Source organism: Bos grunniens, chromosome 1 (genome assembly GCF_055505025.1).
Source record: "Bos grunniens cultivar Pamir isolate PY7600 chromosome 1, Bosgru_T2T1.0, whole genome shotgun sequence".
In the NCBI taxonomy this organism is placed as follows: Eukaryota; Metazoa; Chordata; class Mammalia; order Artiodactyla; family Bovidae; genus Bos; species Bos grunniens.
Window position 1 is genome coordinate 29,818,221 of NC_141165.1, and position 27,706 is coordinate 29,845,926.

General features: G+C 45.8%; 1 protein-coding gene across 10 annotated transcripts in view; it reads left to right on the top strand.

Annotated features, from left to right (window-relative positions):
- PXYLP1 (2-phosphoxylose phosphatase 1) overlaps positions 1-27,706 on the top strand; it is a 90,185-nt gene that overhangs the window by 31,267 nt on the left and 31,212 nt on the right. For 9 of the 10 annotated variants that reach the window (XM_086370876.1, XM_086370546.1, XM_086370655.1 and 6 more), the window contains one exon: positions 16,400-16,531. Coding sequence is in view for 6 of the 10 variants with exons in the window: in XM_086370546.1 (XP_086226672.1) it covers positions 16,453-16,531 (79 nt within the window). In the remaining 4 variants the exon portion in view is untranslated. Of the gene's footprint in view, positions 1-16,399; positions 16,532-19,210; positions 19,276-27,706 lie in introns of those variants that run through there. The other variant, XM_086370796.1, reaches the window with a different exon arrangement.

Below are 27,706 nucleotides of genomic sequence, written 5' to 3' on the forward strand. Positions count from 1 at the left end.
GACTTAGCAGTAGCAGCAGTTATTTCACAAACCATAATGATTTCAGCCTCCATCATGTTGTCACAAATGGTAGGATTTCCTTATTTTTCATGGCTGAATAATATCCCATTGTGTGTGCGTGCATGTGTGTTTGTGTGTGTGTGTGTGTGTATGTGTGTATGTGCATGCATTTGTGCGTATAAAAACCTAAGTATCCATCAACAGGTGAATGGATAAAGAAAATGTAATGTGCATAAAGATGTGATAGATACAGAGGTATATCTTGGTTATTGTAAATGCTGCTGTGAATGTGGGGTGCAGATGTGTCTTTAAGAGTGTGATTTTGTTTCCTTGAGACATACACCCAGAAGTGGAATTACTGGATCATATGGCAGTTCTATGCTTACTTTTTTAAGGATCCTCTATCCTGTTTTCTCTAGGGACTGCACCGAGTTACATTCCAACCAGTGTGCATGAGGGTTCTTTTTTCTCAATATCCTAACACCTATTATCTTGTGTCTTTTTTGAAAGTAGCCAGTCTAATAGGTGTGAGGTGGTATCTCCTTGTGGTTTTGATTTTTGTTTTTCTGATGGTTAGTGATATTGAACATATTTTCATGTACTTCTTGGCCATTTGTATGTTTTCAAATGTCTGTTCAGTTTCTCTTCTCTATTTAAATCAGATTGCTTGTTTTTTACTGTTGAGTTGTGTAAGTTCTTTATATATAATTTGGGTATGAACTCATTTCATATATGATTTGCAGATGTTTTATCTCATTCGTTTTCATTTTGTTGGTGATTTACTTTGCTGTGCAGAAGCTTCTGAGATCGATATAGTCCCGCTTATTTATTTTTGCTTTTGTTGCCTTTGCTTGTGGTATCCAAATCCAAAAAAAAAAAAAAAAAACACTGCCAAGTGATCTTGGAGCTTACCCCTCTATATTTTCTTCTAGGAATTTTATAATTACAGGCCTTATGTTCAAATCTTTAATCCATTTTGAGTCAGTTTTTGTGTATGGTGTGAGATAGGGATCCAGTTTTGTTCTTTTCCATGTGGCTATCCAGTTTTCCAGTACCATTTATTGAAGAGGCTATCCTTTCCCTATTCTTTGCTTCTTTGTTGTAAATCAATTAGCCATATATGTGTGGGTTTATTTCTGGTTCTCTATTCTGTTCCATTGATCTATGTGTCTGTTTTTATGCCAATAGCATACTGTTTTAATTACTATAGTTTTATAATGTAGCTCGAAATCAGGAAGTGTGATGCCTCTAGCTTTGTTCTTTCTCAAGATTGCTTTGGCTAATTGTGTTCTTTGGTATCCCTTACACATTTTAATTGTTTTTCTATTTCTGTGGAAAATGACATTGGAATTTTGATAAAATATGTAGATTTCCTTGGGTAGTATGAACATTTTAACAATATTAATTCTTCTAAACTATGAGCATGGAATATTTCCATTTATTTTGTCTACACTTCCTTTCATCAATATCTTATTGCTTTCAATGTACAGACCTTTTACCTCCTTAGTTAAATTTATTCCTAGTATTATTCTTTTTGATTCAGTTGTAGATGGGATTGTTTTCTTAATTTCTTTTTCTGATAGCTTGTTTTTAATGTAGAAAGTAACTGATTTTTGTATATTGATTTTGTATCCTATGACTTTACTGAGATTGTTTATTAGTTCTAACAGTTTTTTTGGTGGAATCTTTAGGGTTTTCTGCATATAATATGTCATCTGCAGATAGAGACAGTTTTACTTCTTCCATTCTGATTTGAATGCCTTTTAATTCTTTATCTTGCCTAATTGGTCTGGCTAGGACTTCTAGTGGGAGAAGGCAATGGCACCCCACTCCAGTACTGTTGCCTGGAAAATCCCATGGATGGAGGAGCCTGGTAGGCTGCAGTCCATGGGGTCGCTAAGAGTTGGACACGACTGAGCGACTTCATTTTCACTTTCCACTTTCATGCATTGGAGAAGGAAATGGCAACCCACTCCAGTGTTCTTGCCTGGAGAATCCCATGGATGGAGAAGCCTGGTAGGCTGCAGTTCATGGGGTCGCACAGAGTCGGACACGACTGAAGCAACTTAGCAGCAGCAGCAGGACTTCTAGTACTGTACTGAATAAAAGTGGCGAGAGTGGGCATCCTTGTCTTGTTCCTGATCTTAGAGAAAAAATTTTTAGCTTTTCACCATTATATATATGAGTACCATTGACTTTGAGGCTTGTATTTCATTACAACTTTAAGAGGATTCAATCTAAATGGAACTTATTATAGTGTTATTCCCTACTTTATTGGAAGGGTCAGTCCAGTTGCTCAGTCATGTCTGACTCTTTGCGAACCCATGGACTGCAGCACGCCAGGCTTTCCTGTCCATCACCAACTCCCAGAGCCTACTCAAACTCATGTCCATTGTGTCGGTGCTGCCATCCAACCATCTCATCCTCTGTCACCCCCTTCTCCTCCCACCTTCAATCTTTTGCAGCTTCAGGGTCTTTTCCAATGAGTCAGTTCTTGGCATCAGGTGGCCAAAGTATTGGAGTTTCAGCTTCAGCATCAGTCCTTCCAATGAATATTCAAGATTGATTTCCTTTAGGATTGACTGATTGGATCTCCTTGCAGTCCAAGGGACTCAAGAGTCTTCTGCAACACCACAGCTCAAAAGCATCAGTTCTTTGGTGCTCAGCTTTCTCTGTAGTCCAACTCTCACATTCATACATGACCACTGGAAAAACCATATTTTTGACTACATGGACCTTTGTTGGTAAAGTAATGTCTCTGCTTTTTAATATGCTGTCTAGGTTGGTCATAGCTTTTCTTCCAAGGAAAAAATGTCTTTTAATTTCATGGCTGCAGTCACCATCTGCAGTGATTTTGGAGCCCCCCAAAATAAAGTCTCTTACCATTTCCATTGTTTCCTCATTTGCCGTGAAGTGATGGGACCAGGTGGAAGGGAGCTGAGACTAAATAGCAATTCAGATTCCTTCCAAGATAAATGTCTGTGATTCTATGTGACCATGTTCTTAGCTCTGTTTTTGTTCTACCTGTCTCTTCATACACATGCAAAGGAGACCAAAAAAAACCACACCAGTTTTGAGAGTTTCTCAGAACATCTGAATCAGAGAATTTTTGGATCTCAGCATATGGATGCTGTTACAAGTCATCCCCGTCACCCCTCCACAGCACCTCCAGCAGGTAGCTGCCCACTTGACCACCTCCTTAGGTAGGAGGGCTAATTCTATATCAATATTGATGCTGCCAGCCTCACACTGAGTCACCCAGCAGTTTTCTTTCTTTCTTTAAATTTTTTACTTATTTCTTTGTGCCTATGCTGGGTCTTTGTTCATGCACTGGGGCTTTCTCTAGTTGTGGTGAGTGGGGCTACTCTTCCTTGTAGTGCATGGGCTTCTCATTGTGGTTTTCTCTTGTTAAGAGCACAGGCTCTAGGGCACGAGGGCTTCAGTAGCTGCAGCTTGAGGGCCCTAGAGTGTGAGCTCAGTGGTTGTGGCACACAGTCTTAGTTACTCCCCACCCAGCAGTTTTCTGAAAGGTATTTTAGAGGCATAGAGCTCCTGCCCACCAGCACTAGCAGTGATAGTGACCCACAGTGACCGCTGTGAGGACCTGGGGCCCCATGCCCCATCACAGCTGAGTCATGAGGTGGGCCAGCGGTGAGCACGGGTTTGTCAAGGCTTTCTCGGTGAGTGTGCTCCCAGCCTGAATAAGGCCTCCTTGGGAGAAATGCCTCATTCTATTGTGTGGATGAGTGCTCTGTTCATGGATCTGTCCATAGCAAAATTCTATTTCCCTGTAGTATTGTTAACATAGAAAATACAGCTTTCAGAAAGCATCAGTGACCTTGGCAGCCTGTACTTTCAGGCATGCCTGATTCACCTTGCACAGTTGAGAGTCTCAGGACATTGTAAGCCTTTTTTTTTTTTTTTTTTTGCCTTTAAAATTATGACTTTATCACTGAAATCTTCAATTGTACACCACTTACATTTCCAGTTTTACAGCCCTGCCTATTCAGTCCTTTTGTGCTTTCCTTGACATTTTAAGAAACTTTTAATTGACACAGTTTGCTTGCAAAATAAAAAGAATCAGCTATATTTTAAAGTGGTTTTGTGGTGAGTAAGGCTTGCCAACTGCGTGTTCTCCTTTTTGTGTTGAGGTACTTATCATTGCTCTTGACGTTCTAAAATAAGAATGCCAGTTTCAGATGCAATGCCTCTAAAACTTAAGAAAGAGCAAAGCAGCCAAGTTGGCTGGAACCCAGACATCTTCTCAAATGTCAGGAAAAAAAAATCACTGAAGATAAAATAAAAGTGAAAATCCTGGCTTGCTGGATTATTTATTTCAGTCTGTTCTGGTTCTGAGAAATGATCAGTAGCCCTCACAAGTTTATCCTTTGTTAAGCTGGAAAAAATCTCAAAAGGGAAATTGTTGGGTACCTGTAGCTCAAAAATACAGGGGTAAAAAAAAAACCACTTTACTCATTCAGGGGTTTAAAAATACTAATTCTGCAGATTATGTGCCTCAAAATCCTGTTTGGGAAGAAATGACAAATAATTCATGCTGCATATTTAAGCACATGTGAATATGGAATAAAAGGTCTGTTTAGTAGAGCCTGTAGTCGGTAGGCTGAGGGATACTTCTTTGCTGGTTATACCCGAGCAAACCAGCACTGATGCTCCTTAAACATATAATTATGACGACATGTGCTTTGATTGCTAGATCTGAAAAGGGCTGCTGCTGTCATCAGATGACTGGGTTTGAGAATAATTTTCTAGAATAACTGTGTGTGTTGTCAGATCTTCTCCAGCTGTGGGTTGGTACAGGCATCCCCTCCCTCCCTCTGCCCTGACAGAACTCCAATTCTGTTCAGATCTCCACCGTCTCCCTCCCTCTGTGGGTCTCATCTTGCCAGGAGATAAATTCTGATTGATTTTACCCAGTCTCTGGGCTCCATTCCTGGTGCCAGCGATTGGTCTGGAGCATGGGCATGTGACACAGTTCTGGCCGTTAGACATTTGGGGAAGTCCACTGGAAAGTTTCTGGGAGGGCATCCTGGCTTCCAGTAGAAGTGTGCAGGATCATCCCCTTCTGCCTCTGCATGGTGCCAAGTGTGATGCCTGGAAAGTGGTCACCATCTGTGACTCTTGAGGGGAGCCGTCCTGAGCACAGGGGATGGCAGAAAGCCCAGAGATGAAGAGATCCTGGCTTCCTGATGATGCCTTCAAGTTGCTGAACTCAGCCACTCTGGAGCAGCAGTTCCTAACATTGTGTGTCATTATGTGAGAATGTTGATGGGTCCCTTTGCATTAGCAGGGTTTTCTGTTAACTTGCAGCCAAGCCATCTGGATAGCTACATGGATAGTTTGAGATAAAACAAAACATACAACTCAAAAAGAACAAAGGTTACCCCAGCCATGTCTCATTTATATCGCATCTAAGAGTGATGCTCAGCCTGGTCAATGATGAGCCTCATGCAGTTCACCATGAATATGTGTGTGCTTATTCATAACATCCCTCAGAGGGAGGCCCCATAGAGAGGACCAGTGTTCTTTAGAGCTAATGGTGAATTCTAGTTAGGGTACTTCTCTGGCTGCTTTAAAAGAATTGAGATAACAATGACTTACAAAGGTTGTGAGATACATTTTAGTGACAGATTTTATTTTCTTGGGCTCCAGAATCACTGAGGATGGTAACTGCAGCCACAAAATTAAAAGATGCTTTCTCCTTGGAAGAAAAGCTAGCCAGCATATTAAAAAGCAGAGACATCACTTTGTTGACAGAGGTCTGTATAGTCAAAGCTATGATTTTTCCAGTAGTCATGTACAGATCTGAGAGTTGGATCATAGAAAAGGCTGAGCACTTAAGAACTGATGATTTGAACTGTGGTGTTGGAGAAGACTCTTAAGAGTCCCTTGGACTGCAAGGAGATCAAACCAGTCAATCCTAAAGGAAATCAACCCTGAATATTCATTGGAAGGACTGATGCTGAAGCTGAAGCTCCAATACTTTGGCCACCTGACGTGAAGAGCTGAGTCATTAGAAAAGCCTGATGCTGGTAAAGATTGAAGTCAGAAGAGGGTGACAGAGGATGAGAGAGTTGGATGGCATCACCAACTCAATAAACATGAGTTTGAGCAAACTCTAGGAGATAGTGAACGATGGGGAAGCCAGGCATGCTGCAGCCTATGGGGTTGCAAAGAATTGGACACAACTTAGCAACTAAACAACAAAAAGTGAACTGATAGATGGTCAAGGAGTTGGGTGGACTATCCCACAGGGTCATCTACGGTTCTTCTCTGTTATTCACACGGATGTTGTCTCCATGGGCATCAAGAAAGCTGGCTCACCACTACTCCAGTGTTTCAGAGTGTGGGGTGGGGAGGAAGGAAGGGCAGAGTGGGGCAGTGTAGGCAGCCTCCTTTTACCCAGAATTGCACAAATTACTTACAATCACAATTCATTGGGTGGAACCTGGTCACACGATGACATGGTCACATGATGATGACGAGTTGCAAGGGAGTCTGGGAAGTTAGCTGTCTCTAGCTGGGTGGCCATGTGCCCAGCTGAAACCTAGAGGATTCTGTTGGTAAGAAAGTGAGAATAGACACTGGAGGAGTGTCAGCCACAGTGAAGAGGCAGGCGTGTGAACGTGACCACAGCAGAGTGCTGGCTGCCACTCTCAGGTTGTGGAGCAGGCGTGTGAGCCAGGAGGGCCAGGCTCCCTGAGCAGCCTGGAGCCTTGTGCCAGTTCTGACCTGCCCTTGGCCTGTCTTCCCAGTCAGACGGGGGACTTGTACCAGGTAGTGTTTAAAACCTCTTCAAACTCTGACTTGTTCTGGCATGGCCCCCATGCACAGGCATTCTGCCTCTGGAGTGGGTGCAGAGACAAGGCGGCAGCAGGCTGAGCAGCTGCATGTGGGTGGTGGGTGTTAAAGCCATAGGAGAAGTCACTGCTGACCTTTACTGGGAGCTTACCAGGAGCCCGGAACTGGGCTGTGTCCCTCACGTGGATTGCCCCGTGAGCCCTTACATGCCCTGTGAGACGGATTGTTCCATTTCATGGACGGGGCAGCTGTGGCTCAAGAAGGGTTAGAGCAGGAGTCCTGGCCATCTGACTCCAGAGCCCACAGACTTAACTCCATGTCATGGGTAGGACTGGGACTGCAGTGGGATTTGTGAGGTATAGCAAGGTCATGGTGAGCCCAGAAATCAGGGCCAACTTTGGGGGTGATCTGAAGCATTGTTTCTCCCCCTCCATGGTGACCCCATAGCCAGGAGGGGCTGTTGCCACTCTGTATCACATCTGGGCATGACACTGTGGGTTACATCACCCCTCACCAGCACAGGCTATTCTTCGGGAGGAGAGTATTGCGGGTGAGAGAGGCGTCTGGGGGGGTCAGTGTGGGGCACAGTGCAGAATGTTCCATGGGGGCTCATCACATGGCTCTCAAGCATCCTTTCAAGTGTCGCTCCTGCTGAGAGGGGCAGGGAGACCTCGGCCTGCCCCTGTCCTGTGTTCCCAGAGAAGGCTGTGCTGGGAAGAGGTAGGACCCCAGCCCTAGAAAATGAGGGTCAGTGTATGAAGCAGGCCCGTCCCTCAAGCCGACACTGCTTGGTGGCCTGGCTCCCGACATCAGACGCTGCCTCTTGCTCCATCTTGGAGGTCAGTGGCTGTGTGCTCAGAGGGGACTCCAGGAAGAGCGGGGGCACCAGCGGGTGTGCAGTATAGTCCCCTTAGTGGTGGGATTCCTTGGTTTTGTGGGCAGGCTGGCCTAGTGGGGGGAATGAGGCTCTTGCAGCCACCCACCTGTTGGCACCAGACCACAGGCAAACTCCACATGGAGGAGCAGACCCAGATGAGATCAGGGCTCCCTGACCCAGCCTCAGTGGGGTTTCTGGGCAGCCAGCAGTCTTCAGGCACAGCAGACTCACTGAGTGTGATGCTGTGGGGTGGTGCTCGGGCTAACCCACCTCCCTGTTCAGGGTCTCCTCACCCACAAAGATGCAAGCCCTTCTCCTGCTCTCCTCGAGTCAGGATGGTCTCATTTAGGGTTGTTTCTTTGGTTCATTCCTAAAATACAATTATTTTCCTAAAATGCAATTACAAATGCCTCATCTCCAGGCTGCTCTTGAAGACTGAACTTGGGCAGAGCCTCCTGCACAGGAAACCTGCCACCCTCTCTGGGCCTGGGTGGGTCAACCCCTCCCTCCCCAACTCTGCCTCTCGTTGATGGTTCTAGTGTCACAAGCCTAATGGTCCATTTACTCATTGCTCCACTGACCAGACTGTGAGCTTTCTTTTTTTTTTTATGCTTAAAACCTCAAACATCCACAGAAGCACAGAGGATTATATGATGGACCCTCTACGATTCATCACCCAGCTTCAGAAGTTGTCACAGTTTGCAAGTCTTATTTCATTAATTCATCTTTGACCTCTCCCCACCGACCCTACCCCCATATCCAGAATATTTTAAAGCAATTCCTAGATCTCATATCATTTCTCCCATAAGTACATTTCAGATACAAGCTTAAAAATGGAAGAAACTGTGTCCTGTATCCTGCATCCTCAGCACTTTGGAAGTTGTTATTTAGTTGCTAAATTGTGTCTGACTGTTTGCAACCCCGTGGGCTGTAGCCACCAGGCTCCTCTGTCTATGGGATTTCCCAGGCAAGAATTCTGGAGTGGGTTGCCATGTCCTTCTCCAGGGATTATTCCTGGCTCAAGGATCAAAACCATGTCTCCTGCATCGGCAGGCAGATTCTTCACCACTGAGCCACTAGGGAAGCACACTTTGGATGATGCCTGACACATATTGGCTTCGGGGAAATAAACGTTGTTTTGAATCAACTAATTGACTGGATGAATGAATTGGTTTCAACCTTTAGAGCCCAGCCTGCACATTAGCTGTCACTTGAGTAGCTGGAATGTGAGTGACAGCTGGGAGCCCACAGCCCCCATGGCAGTTTCCAGGAGGTTCTGGAATCTATCAGGCTCTCACTCATCAGACTTTAAGGTTGGTTTATTCTTAGCCAGGCATCTTTGATTTTGCAATTAAACCCCACTTTGAGGTCACCTTGGAGATGGAGGACAATGAAGATGTAGCTTTTACCTTTGTTTGGATCATATTTAGTTCACAATTATAGACTTTAGGGTTTTCTTAATTATAATGCTATATTTACTTGGGTCAAAATGATTAGGACCAAAAAAAAATCAAAGTATAGAATACATCTAAAACATTTTCTTTAATACCATCTTTCTATTCCTGGTAATGGTATTTTAACTACACAAATGAGATAATTGAATGCACATTTTTCTTTCAAACGGTCTTGGTCATGTTTAAAACCCTAAATTCTGTACACTTTGAAGGGGACTCTGAGGCTGGAGTCACTAAACGTGGCATTTCCAGCTTTTACAAGGTGAAAGTCAGGCCAGGGCTTGGACTTTGGAAATCTCTGATGGTAGAATGGTAGCTTGTAAAAATGCCTTTGATATATTCCTTTTTTCCTCTTAATTCAGAAATGGTATTTACCATAATACTATAATGAGAGCTGCCTATTTCCTAGTGCTTTTTTTCAAAATTACATTCTAAAGTATTTTCTTTCACTCTTCAAATCTATTGTAAAGTTAAATTAAGGTGACTGAGTTTTCTGTTTATCTGTTTTCTTTTTTGCTGCTTCATCAGGGATGCAGAGTAATAATTCTATTTCTGGATTTAAGGTATTTTTTACTTTGTGGGTTTAGCAGTGGGGACTAAAACTGTGCCCAGTAGACATTTGATGACTGGTGACTGTTAGATGTTCAGCCCACAACATGAAGCAGTTGTTTCCACTGAAGTATTTATAGGGGTTGGATTTGGTCATGATGCCATATTGAGTCAAGAGCATCTTCCGTGGACAGTGATGTCTGAGGATTAGGAGATGTGGGAGCTATTCTGAAGTAGGTCACAGTCCTACTCCCCCTACTGATGTGGCAGTGACTCTTCCTGTGGACTTTGCTTTCTGGGCTGTGAGTGAGCAGACTGTGGAGTCTCTGCTGAGGCCTGAGTCTCTACTGAGGGCCGAGTCCTGGTTATCACTTGTGATGACATGGACAAGTCCAGTGGGGTAACTAGAGGAGTTGCAGGAGACCCCAGGGGTGTGTGCTCCAAGCTCCCGTGGAGTGAATATGTAGGATTATGACCAGAAGGGAACGCAAGGAACGCCTGATTTCTTGAGTGCTGGAGAGTCTGCTCGCCGGGGATGGAAAGGAGAAAGGGACTCTGGAGAATGGGGCTGGAGCTTGAGCCACAGAGACAGAGTCCATTGGCTGGTAATCCTGTCTTCTGACAGAAGCCGAGACACATGTTCCAGGCTGGAAAACCTGTGGCAAGGCAGAACACCACAGCTGAGTCAGCCCTGAGGAAGGCTGGCATGGTGGAGGTGGGGGCAGGAACAAGCTGCAAACGTGGCTCCCCGCTGATGAATGGGGCTGGGCCAGTGAATAGGGAAGTGGCGGTGGCCAGGATTTGGAAGGGGAAGCACAGTATGTGGCAAAAGCAGCAGCTCAGGGAAAGGAAGCAAATCTTTGTGTTTAGATGGTAGAGTTTCCCTGGTGGTTCAGATAGTAAAGAATCTGCCTGCAATGCAAGAGACCTGGGTTTGATCCCTGGGTTGGGAAGATCACCTGGAGAAGGGAATGGCAACCTGCTCCAGTGTTCTTGCCTGGAGAATCCCATGGACAGAGGAGTCTGGTGAGCTACAGTCCATGGTGTCTCGAAGAGTTGGATGACTGAATTGCTAGCAGGGGGTCTGTATGATTCCTCCAGAGCTGGGGAGCCAGACACAGCACATCCCTCCTTAGTGCCAAGTGCTCTGTGTATTGTGGTATTTACTCCTCACTGCCCTTCTGCTCATTTATATTCTTATCCCCAGTCTTATTTAAAGAACAGTGACCTGAAACTTGGGTGAAATACAGTTGTCAAGAGGTCACACAGAAGGCAGTGGTCGAGCAGAGAACCGACACAGTTCTGCTAGCCTCTGAGGCCTCATGCTTTCTGCTGTGTTGGGGCTCCCTTGGGTCTTTTCCACTGGAGAAGTGAAGAAGCACGCACTGGAGCCAGGCACACGCTTCTCACATGGGCACACACCTGTGTACACACACTGCTTACACACAGCGCTTACACACACATTGGGATCCTAGCTCCAGCTGCAAACACAAACTTCAAAGCTATGTGCGTTTTGCATTGTCATTATTGTTTAGCTGTTTAAAAAGAAAAGAACAGAGCATGACCTTCCTCTCCAAGTTTTCTAGGAAGATAAGTTCCAGGAGAGCAGCACGGAGGTGCTTATCTCGGGGCTCAGTGTCAGTGAGCTGCTCCCTCCCCCTGCCCCTGGGCTGTGGACACACCAGCCTGGTGCTAGCACAAGCGGAAGGAATGAGATTCTGACCATTATTTGCCATTTGGACTGCCGAGGCAGAGTCAGGAAGTAGGGGCACAGAAACCCAGAGCTTATCAAGGGGAAATGTTTGGTGTTCCCACGTGGAGGCTCGTGTCATCAAGTGAAAAGCCTCAGGTACGTGGACATGTCAGTAGCTGGAGAACTAAAAGCAGTAAGGCAGTCACATGATCCCAGCCATCTGGTTAACCCAGCATATCCTCAGTATTTTCAATCTAGAACTAAATATAGCCCCTTTCCCAAAAAGCCCTCAGCATATTGAAGAATGTGGATGGAGATGGAGCTTTGACATGTGGGGCCTACAAAAAAAAAAAAAAGATGAGGATATGGAAATCTACACCCTAGCTTAGAATTTCCTGGTAAAGACCCAATGTGTTTTCTCTCTATGGGAATAGCTAGTTTTGCTTTACATACATCAAGCTTCCAAAACTTAGTGGTTGAAAACAGCAGCCTTCATATTTGCCGTGACCTGGGGGTTGGCCACACAGTTCTTTTAGTCTGGGTTGACTCTCCATCTACAGGTGGTGTGGCTGGACTAGAAGGTCTGGGATGGCTTTGCTCACATGTATGGTGACTGGCAGGCAGCCTTGTTGTTTAAGAGAGCCTCAGCCGGGAGTGCTTGCCTTGGCCCCGTGTGGCCTCATCCTCCAGCAGCTCGCCTGGGTGTCTTCACACCATGGTCTCGGTGTTCTAAAAGCAGCCAGGGAGGGCAATGTTCTAAAAGCAGCCAGGGAGGGCAATGTTCTAAAAGCAGCCAGGGAAGACAAGCCCTAATGCGTAAGTGCTATTCACACCTCTGTTTGCAGCTTGTCTGCGAAGCTTAGAGAGCTTTTGGCTTGTAGCCAAAGCATAGACCTTGTCCGAGCTTAGAGTCCGTCTGGGAGGAGGTTTCCCAAAGCCATGAATACAGAAAAGCATGAACAAACAAACTGGGGGCCATCACCACACCAAATCAAACCTGTCTATAAGTCTGAAATTTAACTTAGCAAAAGCAGTTGTTTCTACCTGACAATCTGAAGATGATCCTGAACCATATTGTGATTTGTCCTCGTGTAAAATGGCAGTGTTGGGAAAACCATAGACGGCCTCCTTAGCAGCTCTAGCAGCCTCATCTGCCAATGAGGGTGGTGATAAGTCTCCCAAGAGGCTGGAGGCAGGAAGTGGTTGAAGAGCCAGACCTGGTCTAGTACCAGAAGAAAGTTCTTACCTCGCATACCCAAGTGCAGAGCAACCAAGAGGCAAGTCTGGTCTTCCAGCTGCAGAAGCAAGAAACCACCAGCCTCAGAAATTGAGGGTGGGTGGTTTCCCCAGGCAGCAAGGTTTGCATTGCACAGTGAGATGCTGAAGATAGCATGTGAGCTGGAGTGACAGAGCAATGGATGGGGGCAAGAATATGTGACCATTTCAATACTCATGTAGCTGGAGGAACCAACAAACTGGTTAAGAAACTATTCCTATTTCTCAAGAGGATGGAGGAAGCAGTAGAGTGAACTGACAGAGATGAGTAGGGGGGACTTCCCTGCTGGTCCTGTGGTTAAGAATCTGCCTTGCAATGCAGGAGACACGGGGGGACGCGGGTTCAATCCCTGGTGGGGGAACTAAGATTCCCACGTACCGAGAAGCAACCAAGCCCGTGCTCCTCGGACCGCATGCCCCTACCAGAGAGCCTGTGTACCACAATGAAAGATCTAGCGTGCCGCAACTAAGACCTGATGCAGCCAAATTAAAACCGAAGAAGAAAATGAGTAGGTAACAAAGCTAGTGACATCATTTTCTTTTGAATACCTACTGTACACTGAGATTACACTTATTTAGCCTTTGATTTGGTCCTCACAACATAATTAGTCCCAACTTACAGATGAGGATACTGAGTCTCAGAGAGGTTAAGTAACTTGTCCCATGGTCACCAAGCTCGGGGTTCTGACCCAGGTCTGCCCACCTCCAGAGAGCTGTGGACTTGATCTGCACATGCTGCAGAGGTGGTCCCCCCACGAAAAGCAGAGCTGCAGGACCCTCCTAACAGAATTCTGACAGACCCTAGAGGCCATTTGCCAAGCAGGAACACTTAAAGATGTTTACGTAAAGGAAAAGGAGCTATTCCAAATGTGGTATTAGGCTCAAAAGAAGGCAATAACATAACAGAAGGGAGAGGAAGATACGAAGGAGAGCTCTAACGTATTTATTGTTGGGGGTACCGGGACACCACCACCCAAAGAAGGTATTTGCTCTGAACCTTCTCCCTGTTCTGTGATCTAATCTCTATGCACACACCCCACTCACCTTTCCCAAATTAAAAGGATCCCCTTCTAAGACGACCATTGTAAAGTAAACACATCTAATTGGGAATGACTGAGAGAGCGAGATGTTCTGAAATCTACAGGCTAGTGAGCCAGAAGCAGTGAGCTGTCCTTGGGTAGCTAAGAAGCTGGCACGTGCCAAGAGCCAACCTCTTCTGTGTACATACATGGGTGGCAGTTAGAGTCAGTATGCGGATGTGTGGGGTGACGCTGAAAGGCAGCAGAAAGCTTTAGAGGCACACCTCTCATTTCATATCAGTCATCACCACTTAAGAACCTCGTGCCCTTAAGGTTCAGTTTTCTGCTGTCAGGTTCGAAATTGCCAACCCTGTCCCCGGGGCATGTCATGGGAAACCCAAGGGAATGGATGGTTTTGAGCAGGTAGAAGCTCCTGGTTCCTGGAGCAAAGGTTGGAGACTGCCCCGGGGAGGCTGCTGTGAGGGAATGCTGACATTCCTCCCAGGTCAGGTATGATTTGGAAATACTGCCCAGTGTTTGCAGCTGAATGGCGGCACCTTCTACGCTCATCCCTGGGGGGCTTGGCCGGGCAGCCGAACCTGTCCCGGGTGAGGGGTGGAGAGGCTGTGACTTGGATTTTAGTTAGCTTGTTTTCTTTTGCAGCAGGATGAGTGGGGGACAGTTACTGTTGAACCAGCAGATGAGTGTTGCCAAGGTCTCCCTCAAGGTCAAGGATACAAGAGAATGGACTGTGATGCCTCCCAGACACCCTAGGCAAGGAACTCTGCAGCCTGGATCAGGAGCCCAGAGCCACTCAGGCTTGATGCTTTACCTCTGGGAATGGGGTTTGTTTACAGGAGGGCTTCACCCTCTTTGTCGCCTCAGGAGGGCAAAACTGTGGGCTGCACATCTGTGGGCCCACATCATGTCTCATTGTGATCTCAGCCACCTCGAGGGTTCAATGCCGAAGCCCTGGCTTTGGGCCTCACCAAATGCAGATTCTGGTGAGCTGTCTTCAGGGTCTGTGGGTTTCCTTGCAAATACCCCCAGGTGGAGGCCACAGGGAGTTTCAGTTTTGGAAAGAGCAAACATTTATTTGGAGTCCTCACGGCTGGATGGCATCACCGACTCGATGGACATGAGTTTGAGTAAACTCCAGGAGTTGGTGATAGACAGGGAGGCCTGGTGTGCTGCGATTCATGGGGTCGCAAAGAGTCGGACACGGCTGAGCGACTGAACTGAACTGAACTGAAGTATGTTAAATGCTGATGGGATCAGCCAGGGTAATGTGTTGTTTTAGCTGGAGATGTCAGAGAGCTTCTGAGGCTGTTGAGTCCCTACCAGGACAAGGAGGTGGGTGTCCCCAGGAGGACAGATCATCTTGGGACATGAAGCACTGGTCCCTGGAAAGGAGTGGTGACTAAAGGGACAGAAGCAGCGCTCACTTGAAGGTGTAAATTGGGATTTGTTTGTTAGCAGGGTTGCCGGATGCTGGACATACAGGCTCATTTGTGAGGTACAGTGTATTTTCATCAGTCTTTCAGCCAGTGTTGTCCTGTGGTAGAAGGTCTGACAGGTCCCTTAAAGGAATGGTTCTCAAACTCCCCTCCAGGGCCTTGGGTGTGGCGGTAAGGTGAGTGGGTGCGGGGGGCAGCAAGAGACCCCAGGGCTCTGGCTTCTGCCTCATTCCATGCATAGGTTCTTAAAAATACAGTCTTATTGAGATATAATTCACATACAACTCACCCGAAGTGTATAATTCAGTAGCTTTTAATATATTCATGGAGTTGTGTGACCCTCACCATATTAGCAGGTGAGCTTTTATCTGATTGATTTTCTATTGTATTTGAAAGAGAAAAAGATTCTGCTGCTAAAATCAGGTTTGAAATAATGGTTATAAGCTTGCTGTGGTTAAGAACCTTTTCTGAAGAGGCTGTGATTTTTCAAGTTCTATTTTAAACCCCATTGAGAACCAGAAAATAAATTTGGTATCTAAGAGGTGAGGTAAATACCCATAGCAACCGTTCCCTTTTTTTCACAGAATGGACATTCAGAGCCACATTTGGCATTTTTGTGAAGTCCTTTTGCACAGTCCTAACATGGTCAGAGGAAATTAGAATGGTGGGTGGGACTGCGAGATGACCCATGGATGCAGCTGAAATGGGCCCAGTGGTCCAGGCTTGGGGGCGGGGGGCAGGTCTCTAATTAGCTTATGGGGCTGCTTGATGTAGGAACATATCTTAGACACAGCCCAGCCATCCCTAAAGGTGTTAAAGTGGAGCATGAGGCAGTGATTGATGTTCAGGTTAATTACTGAGATCAAAGATGCAGGGTCATCATAGCAAAGTGTTCATCAGAAATGGTTGAAGAAGTTGGGGGTCAGAATGGGGTGTTCATTTCCTGGTCCTTGTTAAGACTTCTTAGGTCTAAACACCCTGTCCATTTTTCTTTGCAAAGGCCATGCCATAAAATCTCCCTGCCTGTTGAGATCAGATAAACGAAGCCTTCCCGAACTGTTTCTGCTCATTAATTTGAAGGGTGCCTTCTCAGCCAGGCTGATTTGGGGGCAAAGACATCAGCAACAGCACACAATTGTTCTCCGACCGGGATTCACACTGCCCTGCTGGAGAACGGGGCTGATCAGATTCTTTTCAGTTGACAGACTTGGTTTTCCGCCTCAGAAACATGTTTCTTGCCTCTCCTCTCTTCGCAGGACGTGTTCCTGATCTGAGGTGAAACCATGAAGAGAAGATAAAATAAACAATAATGCTTTTCCGCAATCGCTTCGTGCTGCTGCTGGCCCTGGCTGCACTGCTGGCCTTCGTGAGCCTCAGCCTGCAGTTCTGTGAGTGTGGGCATGGGTGCTGGGATGGTAAGGGGGCTTTTCCCTGGAGCAGAAGCCCCCATGGGAAGGAAACACATAGGTCCCAAAGCCTTTGTTCTTTTACTTTTCTTTCACCTCTTTTTTAATTGAAATATAGTTGATTTACAATGTCGTTAATTCCTGTTATACAGCAAAGTGATTCAGTTATACGTGTATATGTGTGTGTGTGTGTGCTGTGTGCTTAGTTGCTCAGTCGTGTCTGACTCTTTGTGCTCCCATGAACTGTAGCCTGCCAGGCTCCTCTATCCATGGGGATCCTCCAGGCAAGAATACTGGAGTGGGTTGCCATGCCCTCCTCCAGGGGATCTTCCCAACCTAGAGATCGAACCCAGGTCTCCCGCATTGCAGGCAGACTCTTTACTGTCTGAGCCACCAGAAAAAAGAAAGTGTGTGTGTGTGTGTGTGTGTATACATCTTTTTTAAAAAATAGTCTTTTCCATTATTGTTTATCATAGGATTTTTAATTGGTGGATAATTGCTTTACAGTTAGTTTCTGCTGTACAACATCATGAATCAGCTGTAAGTGTACATATATCCCCTCTCTCTTGAGCCTCCCTCCTACCTACCCCCATCCCACGCTCTAGGTCATTACCTGTGTTCTTTAAATAAACAGTGAGGTTTCAAACAACTCAGTCTTTTTAGTGTCAGTGCTAGTGGTGGGTGGGTGTGCATCTTTGCTTGTGAGGAACAAGAGCAATCACTTGGCTTCATGACATACTTTTGGCTTCTCCCTGGATTCCTCAACTGGTTATTCCTGGATCCTTAGTTCAGGTTCCCAAGGTGAAGACAGTGAGTGGTCAGCTTGTGCCCTCATGCTGGGCCACACAGCAGAGGTGCTTGGCTTGGGGGTTGAGTGTCATTATCAGAGAGGGTGGAGGGATTAGGTCCCAGTACCAAACTGGGCAATAGGGACTGTGTATGGAAAGCCCGGAGTGGCGAGGCAGCAGCATGGCTGAGGAGGCCAGTCCACAGGCCTCACCACCTGCCCTCGGCCCATACCTTGGGGTCTGTGCTCAGGCTGAGCCCCAAATCTATGTCCTCTGCTGCTCCCTAAGGGTGGTGGTCCTCAAACACAGATCCAACCAGGCACTTCCTTGGCTGTAACCCTTCAGCAGTGGGTCTCTGAGAGGCACCTTAGCCTTTCTGGGACCCCTGTCTCACCTTGAACCCTACACCACAGCCTTGCTGAGTGGCTTGGCATTCTCTGCACATCCAGGCTGTTCTCTGTGCCTGAAGGCGGTCCGTCTGCCTGGACTGTTCTACTCACCTCCCTTCTATCTGCCTCCCATCCCATCCTCTCCTCCACATGGTTCATTCACACCTTTCTCCTTCAGAAAGCTTCCATCACTCCCCACCTGGGTATGGGCTTCTTGGTTGTACATCTGGGGTGCTCTGAACCTGTCCCACTCCTTGCTCTAGCCATGAAGTGAAGTGAAAGTTGCTCAGTTGTGTCCAAGTCTTTGAGAGCTCCCTGTAGCCGGCCAGTCTCCTCTGTCCATGGTATTCTCCAGGCAAGAACACTGAAGTGGGTTGCCATTCCCTTCTCCAGGGGATCTTCCCAACCCAAGGATTGAACCCAAGTCTCATGCATTGCAGGTGGATTCTTTACCATCTGGGCTACCAGGGAAGCCTTGCGATATCATAATTTTTTGGTTCTGTGTCTTTTCCTTCTACAAGACTGGCTGCTCTTTGAGAACAGGGCCCATTTCTGCTTCCCTCTTTATCACAGGAACCAGCACTGCCAGCCACATAGGAGGTGCCTCAGGAGTGTTTCAGTGAATGAATGAATCTCCACCTGCTCTGGAAAGCAGGTGAACCCTATTTCTCTATCCTGGTGCTGTGTACTTGTAAGCCAAGAAAATGTCTGTGCGATGCTGGTAATTGTATTTTTGCTGCTGCCTACCTGCCCTCCACTTTCCACCTCACCCCAGCGGGTGGGAAGCAATTGCTTGGCCCTCATCACAGCTTAGGATATCTCTGGGAGGAGGTGGCATTGCTGTCACAGTCTGCATGATGGGAGGAAGGGCAGGTGGCCAGAGATGAGGGATGTTCTGAGTGTGCTGAGGGACATGGGAAAGACTTGGCATTCAGAATGAGTGGTTTGAAGGGAGAGGCTTTGAGCAAATTTCCCTGCCTCACCTCTGATTTGTGACATATTCCATGCACACATCTAGTGCATATGACAGGCACTTCTAATAGTAAAAGTACTCACTTTATCCTTAGGAATAGGAAAATAGATTAAGAGAAGGTGGGCATAAGAAGTTTAAAGATACTCTAGGTGGTTAATGAACTGTAAAAAAAAAAAAAAAAAGTCTTTTCCAGAAAGTGTTTGGAATCAGTCGTTTGTTTGTGGCTTTTCATTAAAAATTTTCCATCCTTTGCTTGTAGGATGTTTCATTCAACCTTGGTTCTTAGTTTGAGACACTGACAGGTTCTGAGACATGAGTGTGGGTTACTTGTGTTTGCTGCGTCTCTCTTGCATGAGGTGGTTTCCATGTCACTGAATTGGCCTGTGTGTTTTGCTTATATAACTCCTCTGAAAGTCCCTTCTGTTTTAGCAGAGCCAATTTTCAGCCGTACTTATTTTAGGGAAAATTTTTCAGGATAAATTGGCCAGCCTGGGTCTGAGGTCTTTATTCTTCAGTGTGTTGGGAGTTTGGAAAGATATTAAGATATGGACCTTCTTACTGCTCTTCTGCTTCTAGGTAAACTGTAACTTTGGAATTTAACAATTTTGGTGAAAATTGAGTTAAATTGTTTTATTTATTTAATCACTTTACTGGTTGCTAATTATTATGCTGTAAGAAACTGGACTAATTCATAATACAAAGATGTCTGCTTAAGTAACACTTATATTTTCATTCTTATCCTGAAATATATGGAATTTTTTTTCTTCTCTATTTCTTTTGACTAGTTTTTGAATATCAGATTAGCACATATAATTGTTTCAGGTAATATATTTGAGACAGTCAAATGGAACTTGGCTTTCTTTTAAGTAAATAGTATAATTTTGTTTTCTATGATTGTGTATTTTATTTTGACACTTTGGTAGTTTTATTTTTCTGATGTTTTGAATATGAGAAAGTTATGACCCAGGTTACAATGAAAAAATCAAGTTGCTTAAATAAGTGTTTCATCCTCTCGGTACAGAAAGTGTGTATGTGTACTAACATATATTTATTAAGTGCTTATGTATGCTGGAGATTTTTCTACACTATTGGGGTGGAGATGATTGGGAGAGGATACAAAAAAGATTAAAGTACAGTTTGTAGTTTCTCAAAATATGTTGATTTTAAATGGTAATAATGATTCACTTTATGCTAATAGACATTAATAAGAATGATTCATTTTGTATTTTCAAGTCCTTGATGTTTTTGAGTTTGGAAATAGAGTGATTCTGAAATTCCTGATACTCGAAGAAGGGAACAAGTCAGGCATAAATATCATTAGTTATTCTAGTTAAAATAAGTATAAGTGGGAAAATAACTTCTCAGATTGCGGGACTCCTTCAGTGTGACAGGAAAAGATACTGAGTTATGAAGACTTGTGGATGGTTCCTTATTTTGCTGCTTTTTCTGCTCGTTTGTAATCGTCCATTTTCCTGCTTCAACCCTTTCCTTCATGCTCATTTTGCGCTCATTTTACCGCCTTCCAAGCAGTCCCAAAATGGCAGAGTGGCGGGGGCCCAGCTCCCAGACCCTGAAGCCACAGCCTTGGGTTTGAATGCTGCTCAGCCACTTAGCTGTGGTGTGCCTTCGGCAGGCGTGGCCTCCAGGAGCCTCTGTTTCTTATTTCATAAAATGAAGTTCATTGTTGCTGCTTTGAAACATTGGTATGAGAAGGGAGATTTTGTGGGAAAACCTTTGGCTCGGGAAGCTCAGTCAGTGTAAGCAGTACAGAGTCCTGTCACGATGCTTCCTCAGAAGCCAGAGCTCTTGGTATCCCAAAGGCTGCTTCAGCCATTTGTGGAGAGAGCTTTGGAAACAGAGTGTGTGTGTGTGTGTGTGTGTGTGTGTGTGTGTGTGTTAGTCGCTCAGTTGTGTCTAACTCTTTGTGACTCCATGGACTATAGCCCACCAGGCTTCTGTCTCCATGGAATTCTCCAGGCAAGAATACTGGAGTGGGTAACCATTCCCTTTTCCAGGAGATCTTCCCAACCCAGGGATCAAACTGGGGTCTCCTGCACTGCAGCAGATTCTTTACCATCTGAGCCACCAGGGAAGCCCCTTTGAAATAGTATATCGTGCAATTCTTTCTTTTAAATCAGAGTCCATCGGCCATGATAGGGGGTCAGTCTGCACTGGTCATCGGTATCTTGGGCAGGGCCCTGGTGGACCAGAGCAGGTTTCTAAGGGAAATGTCCATGGTGGACTGGAAACTCAGCTTCCCAGGTAGAAGCGGGCGGTTAACCCGCCAAAGTGAAGTTGTCTTCAGTATCTGAAGCGCTCTTATCGCTATCCAGTATCTGTAAGAGGAGTCAGACCAGCCCTGTGTGGCCTGGTGACCATGGAGACATATTTCAGTTCAGCGGCAGGTGAAGCTTCCTGACTGTCAACATCATGTGGAGGTGGACTGGCAGGATGCACAGCCTGGAGCATCACTCTGTGAAGAATGGAATAGTAGGCAGGTCACTGGACCTGATCCCATTTAAAGCCTTCTCACACTCTGAGGTTTGGAGAATTTTATCGTTCCTTGTTGACCTAGTACCTTGAGTTGGCATAGCGCTGTCCTTCAGCAAACATTCCACTGTGTGCTTGGCCCTTGGGGTTTCATCTCTCAAGGGCCAAAGGAGCTGTCTGTCTAGTGAAGGAGAATCCTGAGCAGATGCTTGGCACACAAGGTACAGTGTGCTCAGGCAGGAAAGCAGTGGCCCCCCAAGGAGCTGGGAAAGAACGTGGACTCTGGAGCCAGACTGCCTGATCGAGTCCCTGCCCTGCCACTTACCAACTGTGTGAGCTCAGGCATGTTTGCTACCCTCTGCATGCTCATCTGTAAAATGGAGAGGGGGACAATGAGAGTTTCTGTTTCATTGGGTTGGTGAAGGATATTTCATAATACACCTAGAACAGTTCCTGGCATATAGTGATCACTGTATGCATGCTTGTTAAATAAAATGATTGAGATGCATTATGACAGGGTGACATGGGAGGATGGAGGACAAGAAGCCAGCCATTTGGAGGTCAGGGAAGACTCCCTCCCAGGGAAGGTGACATCCTAGCTCCAGCCTGAAGGGATGAGTTAGAGTTGTCCATAAGGAATCTGGTAAGGGCGTTCCTGGCAGATGGAGGCAGGTGTGCCAAGGCCGAGCAAGAGACAGCAGGGCCAGGTTAGTCACCCGTGTGTGGCTGTGAGGGTGGACTATGCCAGGCCACCTACATCACCATGTTATACCTCGAAGATGCTAGAGCCCCTGAAGCAGGAGGACAGAATCATCAGATTCGTGTCTGGGAAGGGCTACAGTCTTGTACAACGGTTGCCAAAGAGTGGTCTCCTGAGCCCCTTGATTAGAGTAGCCCTGGGAGTTTGTTAAAGTGCATGTTCCAAAAGCAAAGAAAAGCAGATCTGTGCCCCTCCCCAGAGAGTCAGAACTGTGGTTCCCCCTGGGGGTGCTAATGTACACAACAGTTGGGTGCTGCCCACTCAGAGGCAACTCGGGGGCTACGTCCCTGCTCCAGTGGAAGGCTGAGGAATGGCTCTGATGAAGGTGTCGGGCCCAAAAGGAAGGAACAGAGCTGAGAGCGTCAGATGATGCTGCGGACTTAGAGCTGATCTGGGGTGCAGTGCAACCAGGGTGGAGAGAGAGGGGAGTGTGACTCAGAGGTCTCGTAGGCTGCCCCCATTCGTGCGTCCACGCTGTCACTCACACAGTCCCTTTTCCACCTGGGGTGAGTGTGCCAAAGGCTGAAGGAGGTACCCAGAACACGGTCTGGGAGGTCAGCTGTGTGGGGCCAATGGCCCCCGAGTCTGGACGAAGAGACTGGGGGAGAGTGCTCTGAGCAAGAAGCAGGCAGCTGGATGGGCTGGTGGGGAACAGGGGAAGAGCTGGGGAGTTGGTGAGGTGTATCAGGGCTGTTGGGGGTACCAGTGGGCACAGTGCGTGCAGGTCCTACCGGAGGCGATTCCAGGGCCTGAGCCCAAGAGGAAGCCTGTCAGAGCCCCTGTTTGCAGACCTGTGTCCAGCATTCCCTGATCTCCCTGGAGCCCATGGAGGCTACTCCAGTCCCACAGCCTGCGGGCTTGTATTTTTTGGCCCAAGCAACGTTCTCACTTTGGAAAATTTATTTACCAGTGTTTTTAAACTAGGCAATTTCACATAAACTTCTAGCCCCTCTTTTTTTTTTTTTTTTTAGGATGACATCTCAAAACCTATTTTATTTCAATTTTCAGAAAATTTCTCTAATATAATCCTAAAGTACATTTTTATGTGAACTTAAAGAAGAACACTGTTTCCTATATGCAGCATGATGTTCTATTTTTCAATGACCAACTGAATATATAAATTATCTGTTTTGAAGAAAAACTGTAAAAAAAATCAATGGAGATAAATTCTAGTCCAAGCTCTGCCCTGGCCTGCTTTCTCATTCTTAGAGAATTTACAGAACCTATTTCATCTTTAGTAAATTAATATACTTAATTTTTTAATTTGTAAAACTTGCAACTGCCCACATTGCATCTGATTCACCTGCCTTTGTCTCATTACTTTACACCTTTTATGACGATCTTTCAGAAGTACTGCACAAAGTCTTCATTTATTCAAATATGGAGTCAATACCAGTATCACATATTTTAATATTTGGTACTTAGAGCTCCTTTCACTGTCATGAAATGCTTTTTCAATTTAAGCAAACTGAAATTTTTAATGTTGAATCCCTTTATTTTTTTTTTTTAATTTTTCAGCACTTTATTTTTTTTTATTTGATAAATTTAACGCCTTTTATTGCCATACCTCATTTTACTGTGCTTTGCTTTAGTGAACTTTATAGATACATGTTGTTTTTTTTTTTTTCCTTGTTAATTTTCTGTTTAGTTGATCTATCCATAAGTGTGAGTGGGGTATTAAAGTCTCCCACTATTATTGTGTTATTGTTAATTTCTCCTTTCATACTTGTTAGGATTTGTCTTACATACTGCGGTGCTCCCATGTTGGGTGGATATATATTTATAATTGTTATATCTTCTTCTTGGATTGATCCTTTGATCATTATGTAGTGACCTTCTTTGTCTCTTTTCACAGCCTTTGTTTTAAAGTCTAATTTATCTGATACGAGTATTGTGACTCCTGCTTTCTTTTGGTCCCAATTTGCATGGAAAATCTTTTTCCAGCCCTTCACTTTCAGTCTGTATGTGTCCCCTGTTTTGAGGTGGGTCTCTTGTAGACAACATATGTAGGGGTCTTGTTTTTGTATCCATTCAGCCAGTCTTTGTCTTTTGGTTGGGGCATTCAACCCATTTACGTTTAAGGTAATTACTAATAAGTATGATCCCGTTGCCATTTACTTTATTGTTTTGGGTTCGAGTTTATACACCATTTTTGTGTTTCCTGTCTAGAGAATATCCTTTAGTATTTGTTGGAGAGCTGGTTTGGTGGTGCAGAATTCTCTCAGCTTTTGCTTGTCTGAAAAGCTTTTGATTTCTCCTTCATACTTGAATGAGATCCTTGCTGGGTACAATAATCTGGGCTGTAGGTTATTTTCTTTCATCATTTTAAGTATGTCTTGCCATTCCCTCCTGGCTTGAAGAGTTTCTATTGAAAGATCAGCTGTTATCCTTATGGGAATTCCCTTGTGTGTTATTTGTTGTTTTTCCCTTGCTGCTTTTAATATTTGTTCTTTGTGTTTGATCTTTGTTAATTTGATTAATATGTATCTTGGGGTGTTTCTCCTTGGGTTTATCCTGTTTGGGACTCTCTGGGTTTCTTGGACTTGGGTGATTATTTCCTTCCCCATTTTAGGGAAGTTTTCAACTATTATCTCCTCAAGTATTTTCTCATGGTCTTTCTTTTTGTCTTCTTCTTCTGGAACCCCTATGATTCGAATGTTGTAGCGTTTAATATTGTCCTGGAGGTCTCTGAGATTGTCCTCATTTCTTTTAATTCGTTTTTCTTTTATCCTCTCTGATTCATTTATTTCTACCATTCTATCTTCTAATTCACTAATCCTATCTTCTGCCTCTGTTATTCTACTATTTGTTGCCTCCAGAGTGTTTTTAATTTCATTTATTGCGTTATTCATTATATATTGACTCTTTTTTATTTCTTCTAGGTCCTTGTTAAACCTTTCTTGCATCTTCTCAATCCTTGTCTCCAGGCTATTTATCTGTGATTCCATTTTAATTTCAAGATTTTGGATCAATTTCACTATCATTATTTGGAATTCTTTATCAGGTAGATTCCCTATCTCTTCCTCTTTTGTTTGGTTTGGTGGGCATTTATCCTGTTCCTTTATCTGCTGGGTATTCCTCTGTCTCTTCATCTTGTTTAAATTGCTGAGTTTGGGAGTCCTTTCTGTATTCTGGCAGTTTGTGGAGTTCTCTTTATTGTGGCGTTTCCTCGCTGTGTGTGGGTATGTAGAGGTGGCTTGTCAAGGTTTCCTGGTTAGGGAAGCTTGTGTCAGTGTTCTGGTGGGTGGAGCTGTATTTCTTCTCTTTGTTCAATCGCGCTATGGGGAGGGAGGGAGGGATGCTGCAAACAAATGACACTGGCGTGCGCTCGCAGTGCCTCAGCCACACTGGGTCTGCCCCCGCTCACGGCGCGTGTAGCCTCCCTGCCCACACTGCTCAGGCTCTAGGTTGTTCCGCCGGGAACAATCCGAGGCTGGCCCTGGGTTGCATGCACCTCCCAGGTCCAAGCCGCTCAGGTTCAGGCACTCAGGTAGTCCTCAGAGGCGCAGACTCAGCTGGGGCTGCGTTTTGTGCTCTTCCCAGGTCCGAGCAGCTCAGGTGATGAGGTGTTTGGCGAGCACCAATGCTGCGACTTATCGCTTCCCCGCCACTTGGTTATCTGGGTGTAAAACCGGCGCACCTTCTCAGGCAGATGTTGACCGTCCAGACCCCCAATAAGTTTTAGTTAGCAAAGAAGCCAGTTTTATAGATAATGTCTCTCTGGGGCTGCGATTGCCCCCTTCCGGCTCTGGCTGCCTGTCACCAGAGGGGGAAGGTTTGCAGCCGGCTACCTCTGTTTAGTCCTTTGTTCCGTGCGCGGGCTGGCGGTGTCTTAGGTTAGGGCTGGCTTTTCGCATGGTAGATATCCCACAGTCTGGTTTGCTAGCCCAAATTATTTCGCTCAGATAGCGCTCAGGGTATTCAGGCCAGATTCTTACTCTCAGCGATGCAGCCCACGCCGCGCCTCCCTGCCCAGCCCCCGCTTGCTAATGGCGGATGCAGGCGTCTGCGCTGCTTCTCTGCTGGAGGAGTTACCGTAGGGCTCGCAATCTGCGAGTTTTAATTGTTTATTTATTTTTTCTCCCTGTTATGTTGTCCTCTGTGCTTCCAAAGCTCGGCACGGATTCGGCAGTGAGAAGGTTTCCTGGTGTTTGGAAACTTCTCTCTTTTTAAGACTCCCTTCCCGGGACGGAACTCCGTCCCTCCCTCTTTTGTCTCTTTTATTGTCTTTAATATTTTTTCCTACCTCCTTTCGAGGAGTTGGGTTGCTCTTCTGGGTGCCTGATGTCCTCTGCCGGCATTCAGAAGTTGTTTTGTGGAATTTACTCGACGTTTAAATGCTCTTTTGATGAATTTGTGGGGGAGAAAGTGTTTTCCCCGTCCTACTCCTCCGCCATCTTGGCGCCTTCCCCTCTAGCCCCTCTTTTAAGAACCAGACTGTCCACAAGCTGCGGCCCACAGTCCTTTGCAGGGACCTCAGCTGCAGCCGGCTGCAATCTGAGTAGGGGTGGCGAGAGCACTGTGCTGAGCCCTGTCAGCTCCGGAGTTTGTACTCCATGTACCTGCAGAGGGGAAGGACAAGGCAAAGGTGAAATGTGGGTAGATGGAGGAGGAGAGGCCGTGAAGGAGACAGGGCAGCAGCAGGGAGGGTGGCTCCGAAGCCAAGGGGCAGGCGACCCACCCCAGGTTCTCAGGTGGGCAGCCGAGGGACCCCAGCCTAGCCAGATTTTGTGCATGTGTGATGTGTGTGCAAGTGGTGTGTGTGTGTGTCACTGGTGTGTTTATATGATGTGTGTAAGAAGTGTATGTGTCAGTGGTATGTATATGGTGATGTGTATGCTGTTTGTGAATGTGTAAGTGATGTGTGTTTGATATGCATGCAACTGGTGTGTGTATGTGATGTGTGTGGTGTGTTTAAGTGGTGTGTGTATGTATAAGTGGGCTTCCTGGGTGGCTCAGTGGGTAAAGAATCTGCCTGCAATGCAGGAGATGGAGGAGACACAGGAGACGCAGGTTTAATTCCTGGGTCAGGAAGATCCCCTGGAGAAAGAAAATGGCAAACCACTTCAATATTCTTGCCTGGAGAATCCTATGGACAGAGGAGCCTGGCGGGCTACAGTCCATGGGGTCACAAAGAGTCAGCCATGACTGAAGCAGATGAACACAAGTATGTATAAGTGATGTGGGGTGTGTATGTGTGTGGTGTGTATAAGTGGTGCATGTATGTGTGTGGTGTGTGTATGTGTGGGGTGTGTATGTGTGGGGTGTACATAAGTGCTGTGGGGTGTGTGTAAGCGGTGTGTGTATGATCCTTTTCTTGGAGATTTATTTTGTTTGATTTTTAAATTTTTATTTATTTATTTATTTTTGGCTGTGTTGTGTCTGTTGTATAGACTTTTCTCCAGTTGCAGCGAGTAGGAGCTATTACTTGTTGCAGCGTGCGGGCTTCTCATTGAGGTGGCTTCTCTCGTTGCAGAGCACAGGCTCTAGGGTGCATGGGCTCTGTAGTTGCACCTCCTGGGCTCTAGAGCACAGGCTCAGCAGCTGTGGTACACTGGCTTAGTTGCTCCGCGGCATGTGGGATCTTCCAGAATCAGGGATCAAACCCGTGTCTCCTATATTGCCAGGCAGATTCTTTACCACTGAGCCACCAGGGAAGCCGCTTATTTGATTTCTGAGAATTTTCAATTTAGTTTTTCTTTGAATGTTTTGTGTGTAACTGCCGCATACAGTTAAATATCTTTGGGTAGAAAAAAA